This window comes from Mizuhopecten yessoensis, unplaced genomic scaffold (genome assembly GCF_002113885.1).
Source record: "Mizuhopecten yessoensis strain PY_sf001 unplaced genomic scaffold, ASM211388v2 scaffold10635, whole genome shotgun sequence".
NCBI lineage: Eukaryota > Metazoa > Mollusca > Bivalvia > Pectinida > Pectinidae > Mizuhopecten > Mizuhopecten yessoensis.
The window spans coordinates 555,916-561,915 of NW_018408645.1; the positions used below are offsets into that span (position 1 = coordinate 555,916).

At 35.1% G+C, this 6,000-nt stretch overlaps 1 protein-coding gene across 4 annotated transcripts in view; it reads left to right on the top strand.

Annotated features, from left to right (window-relative positions):
* Window positions 1–4,982, top strand: part of LOC110461568 (transportin-1-like) — a 41,845-nt gene extending 36,863 nt beyond the window's left edge. For all 4 annotated transcript variants that reach the window (XM_021515086.1, XM_021515088.1, XM_021515087.1 and 1 more), the window contains exons 20-22: window positions 553–727; window positions 1,433–1,555; window positions 1,907–4,982. In XM_021515086.1, the coding sequence (XP_021370761.1) occupies window positions 553–727; window positions 1,433–1,540 (283 nt within the window). In that variant the 3' untranslated portion in view covers window positions 1,541–1,555; window positions 1,907–4,982. The remainder of the gene's footprint in view (window positions 1–552; window positions 728–1,432; window positions 1,556–1,906) is intronic.
* The last annotated feature ends 1,018 nt before the right edge of the window (window positions 4,983–6,000 follow it).

A 6,000-nucleotide genomic window follows, 5' to 3' on the forward strand; every position in this document is an offset into this window, starting at 1 on the left:
CAGTTCATCTGCCGTTATTATTTACAGCTGTTATTATATTAGTGTTGACAAAAATACTTCCATGGTTATGTTGGATTGTAGAGCTGTTATCTTACAACACCGTACAAAAAAGTTTCTTATCCAATTAGAATATCGGAACCGAAAGCTAAAAAAAATCTTTAAATATTGCCTGAAAATGAAACATATTTTTGAAAAATATATTTTATGTATACCTGAAAGAATGAAGTTATATTCCTTGGAGAAGCTAGCTTTCATGCTGCAACAGTCATTGCCTGACCTTAATTATAAGTATGAAGTTGAAACCTGCTTTCTCACAATTTGATACTCTTTAAATTTCTATCCTTTCACAAATTTGAAACATTCTACTTGCATGATTTTGTGTAAATGGTTTAATGCAGTAACTTTATAGTGGCTACAGTTTGGTAGTTTTTGGTGTTTAATGCTAAAATTCTAAACAAAGATTGTGTGGTGAGTGTAACAAGATGTAACGTGTTCTTCATGCTGTACATAATGAGTGCTGTATCGATGTGCTAACCCCCGTCTGTTTTACAGGTGTACATCCCTACGCAACATTCGTGATAACGAGGAGAAAGACTCGGCTTTCCGTGGCGTATGTCACATGATCAACGTTAATCCTGGGGGTGTTGTTCAGGATTTCATTTTCTTCTGTGATGCTGTGGCATCCTGGTCACAGCCAAAGGCAGATCTAAAAGACATGTTCTACAAGGTAACAGGAAAAACTATAAATTAATAATTGGCCACTAGTGTTAAACTTAATCAGAAAACACACTAGTAGGGGCCCTTTGTGCTGAATCAAATTATGAAATCATATTTTACATATGATTCTGGGGGTTTCAATGATAATTATTATTATGTAGAATACCTAAAGTTAAAATGTATTATTAATATATTTGGTCCAAAGGACCAGAGTCCGTCTATAGCCTTCTTCATCATCTAAACCTTTACTCGGAGCATCCTTACGTGATAGGGCATTCAAATTGTTGTACTGATGGAGGGATGGGTCCCCAGGGGGAGCTGAGGGGTGGGGCAAGAAAGAGGTCTTTTCTGTAGGACCTAGCTAGGATTATCATTCATATTTGGTTGGTTGCGAAGTTAAACCAAGTTATTATTAAATAGAGGATTTGAAACATGCATGGTGTTCCGTCTTTAAATGTATTTGATAACTTTTGGTGCAACGACGTTACACTCCAACACTGAAAAATTCTCAACTTCAAAAAAATTTCTCCCCATTTAAAACAAATCTTGCTACATTGTATTCCCAAATCATCACATTTGCCTCTGCTGTAAAGATTATTCTTTTTTTTTTTCTCCATTGTAAAGTTTGTATGCTAATCCTCTTTACTTAAAAGATTATAATAATGCTAAATCCCCTCTGTTGTAGATATGATATGATTAATGTTCTTTGCTGTAGATCCTTCATGGCTTTAAGAACCAGGTGGGAGAGGAAAACTGGACAAAGTTTTCTGACCAGTTCCCTCAGCCTTTGAGGGAACGCCTCGCTGTCCACTATGCTGTGTGACCTGTCTCCAAACAGGTAAGTTCTGGGTCATCTCGCTTCAAAGCTAACATCGTCTAAATTCATAGGCTACAAACTCCCTCCTTAAATCAGCTGGTATGTGTGTATTTAAGTTGATAAAATGTGTTAAGTGTGCTTGACTGATTAATTCAAGCTTCAAGTTAATGCAACTTTAAAACATTCAAGTGATATATTAATTTTAAATTTCTGATGAAGATCATAAATCAACATAGGTCAAAATTCAAACATTTATGACAGATTACAGTTGCAAGTTGATAATGATGAGTTTTGTTTTTGTTGTAGGTTGTAGGTTCGATTGTTGTATTATTTACCATGTTCTAAAGATTGTTTTGATTTTTTTTTTTCCAGGCCAAAGGGGAAAAGGGAAAGTGCTATCGGGGCAAATCCTATGCCCAGGCACAATGGGGCCACACACAATGGGGTTGGCATCGCGAAATGGGAGGGCCAGCTCAGAGGGGGGCCTCTGTAGCTCGCGGGGAACAGTAGGGCAGGGAGCTAGGGAAGGTCTACATCCAAAACCTGGCCACTCAGCGTGCCCAGCTGTACCGCAGCACCAATGTATCCATCGCGGAGGGAGGGTCGCGTCGCGTCAAGGGGAGGGCTATGTCAAGTATTTATACATCATATTACATCTGTGTCCGACAGATTTGTCACCGGGATTGTTAGGTAACTGTGGTTTCAGTAGAGTATTGCATGCCAAACCTATAAATTGTGTAATACTTCAGAAATCTTCGAAACCTGTGTCCAGTACATGTATTTCATAGCATCAGTATTTTTTCTTCTGAAGTTTAGCAGTAGAGTAAAATAAAGAGGGCTTAGGAACCTTGTGCAGCTGGTTATGTCTAAACTAAGAGGACTCTCAAAGTTGTTGTTCTATTTATTTCCAAGTTCAGCACTGAACAGAAATTTAATTGCTGTTATTTCAACTAATAAGGAGTTTGTTTTTTTTTGTTGCTCCTCGAAGTGTTGAAAATCTACTGTTTTAAGACCTTCTGTCCATGTAATTAGTGATGTCAAGGGGAAAAAAATACTCTTTCAAATGAAAAGTCTTCTTTCGATAGACATAATGAGCTTGGAGACCTAGTGCTTTCATTAATAGCTTACAGACTGCATCCTCGTTTTGTTAGCATCGTCCTGTGTACAGGTTCAGGATAATATCTTCTTCTTTTTTCAAAAGAAGTATATTTTGTATTATTCAGAAGATTCCAAAAATAATGTACCAGATATTGCAAAAGAAAAAACACAAAGGGTACACATTTTGTACAAAATTTTCAATTAAGTTTGATATAGTAGTACTGGAAATTTGATATTCTGAAAATTCAGTTGTGTAAAATATATGGTTTTGTGTAATAGTATTTAGATTTAAAAATGGAACTGCTTAAGAAATACATACATTTAAAACATAATATGCAACTTTTATGCTATTGTTTGAAACATTTAATTTTCAATACCAAAAGACTAAATTAAAGAAAGTTCAGTCTATGAGAAGTTAATAGGGATTTTACACAAAGATACATCTACATTTGATTTTATGCATTTTTCATGAAATTCATAAGTTTGTAATTTTAAGAAAAATCAATAATGTAATCAATGATATGAAAAGACTTGATTATGCTTCCATTTCTTTGAAGAGTAAAAAGTTGAGAAAACTTTTTGAAAATGCAGATAGCTGATTTGCTGTTTTGTAGTAAGTTTTAGTAGTATAGTTATGGAGATAATGTCCTACAACTGAGAATGAAGTTGTGTTTCACCTGTAATGTCAATATGTGTTGACTACAGCCTGGATTGTCCGGGTCACTATCCTGTCCTTTCTATTCTGTCCATCTCCAGACCGATTACTGTCAAACTCTGTGATCGATCATCTACAATGCTAATATAATCGCTACTGTCACTGATTGTACATGCTACCTAAACCCAACATAAGCGACTTGAGATAGAAGATACTCTGCCCAATGAAGGAGGAGTTGTTACGACGCTCCTGGGACTGACGGGCGGAGGATAAGCAGGAGCTAACAACCAATCAAACCCTGCGTCCACTACGCATTAAGCGTTAAATGTACAAATGTACTTGAAAGTGAACACCACCTTACCAGGAAAGTTCACATAGACAGTTCTGTTCCCTACAGCTCACCAGTAGGGTCAGGACAGACCAGATCTGGTCGGTCACTTAATACAGGACTGTTCTTAGCCACTGATGAACTGTGTATTTAATGAACACAATGAAGCAATGAAAAAATGTGTAAAAGTAAGACCTAACACAGACAGCATGCTTCAATTAAAGTTCAGAAGTCATATGTTTTGTCACCAAACAAAAGATTGTAAATGGGATCATTGAACAGTTAATATGAATTTGTGGAAGCCTAATTTTAGTGGGGTATTTTTAAATATTTGTGATACTTTGTATATAGATTTGTAAATGATAAATATTTTTTTAAGTATTTATTTATGTTTTATTCAGTTCTATATGGTAACTTTAGTAACAAGAATAGGGCTGTGGCTATTTTGAGGGATTAAGGATCAAGTTAAGTATATGGAAAACAAAAGTAACTAAGCTAGGTTATCGATCAGCGAAGTGTTCTTGTAACTTATTGTTCAGTCATGTTTTCGAGTGTTTATGCTAAGTGCCAAGATGCTAGTGAAAAATTGTACAATGATCCCAATTACAGATTTGCTTCTTGAGCTTGTAACCCAGGTGTCAACGGCTGTGTGTCATTTAATTTGGACAGATGAGGTAGTTACAGATACTACCCACGACAAGTCCACAAGCATTGTGCCAGCCGGACACCTACATTAGCAGGTCCTTGTGTACTGCAATCTGTGATCTACTGTAGGTGTTCTTAAGTTTTTAACGTGTGATGTTATTATAATCTGGGAATTTTTTTTATATTTTTTTTCAAGTTATATTATTATTGTTGTTGTATTTTTCATTTTATGATAGGTATTTATAAGTCTTTCAATTGTATGCTGTTTAGATGCGGTTATATATGATAGGTTAGAGAGGGAAGATTCATACTGATAAGTATTGTTTAAAGGAAGTGAAGATAATGAGAAGGATTTTATAATTTGTTTTACATTATTTATGATTATAAATGGTAAATAAATTATTTTGTAATAAAATGTATTATAGGATATCTCTGCTCTAAATTCTGCTCCAGCCACGTTGGTGTACGTAGTTTCTGTAATGTCGTTGTGTGAACCTCTGTGCAAGATGTAGTAAACACATTTCTATTTAGTTAAGGGACAGTTCCTAATCTGAAGCCGTGATTCACTGTGTTGACTAACTGATCAGCTGATTATAGAACCAGATCTCCATCTGTTGTTCAGCTACTAGATTTGGACATTTTTGCGCTATTACTATCTGTACCATATGTACATACTACAAGAGTTTTAATCTGCATGCATGAAATAAAAGTGTACAAAAAAAAAAAAAAAAATGTTGTTTTTAGTTTGAACCCATTTTATTTCAGAACTATTTATGTCATACAGACATACATACATACATACAGTACAAGGATTCAGGAAAAGGTATTAATATTCTTGCGTAAATCTGTGTTGTTTTAGACCATCATTTTAACTAAAAACATTTTACGCCAGTTTCCCTACAGTGACGTCATGAAACCTTTCAGACATTATGGCTGACAGACTGGTTTAAAAGCCAATGTGTTTATAGTATACTTTAGTCACTAAAACCATTCTTCGGAGGATGACTTAAGGCTTTCTTGAAACATGTACAGTAGACATGACATGGCTAATAACAAAAATGGTCCTACTTTTCTAGATCACTCTACCACTAAACAGGAAGAGCAAAGAAAGGGGAAGAGCTGTCTTATTGTACTCTAGGGCTAACAAAGGCCGCCTCAAGGATCTCATTTTGTTAAATGCATGCCAATAATTATTATGAGTATTTCTTTTGAAAAGGACTTTGACTGACAAACATTTCACAATAGTGACAATGACATTAAGGATGTACACCTCTGAGAAGTCAAAAATTTCCCGTATTAAACTTTTTGTCTTATATGGGTTTTTGGAAAAAGGAGTTGATGGCATAGTTAAAAAATTGCAAAAAAAACCTATATGTCCGTGTGTTCGTTTATGTGTTATGATCGGTCAAAGATACCAATTTAACAAAACATGATTTTAGGTGATTTTTTTGTGTTTTGACCATTTGCAGAACAAATTCATCCAATTTCTTCTAAGTGTGTTATCAGATATGTATGAATGTTTGTAGAATTGATGAAAATATTATTTTCTTTGGAATTATGGAAGTAAAATTTCTAAATCTTATTCTTTTAACTCAGAAAGCCGATTTTAGTTACCCCTACCCCCTATTTTTAGGTCACCTGAGCTTTAGTTATTTTTCGGGTCGATCAGAAATCCAATATGGCCGCCACGGCCGCCATTTTGAAAACCTATTTCAAACTTAAAGTCAAGTTCTGCTGGAC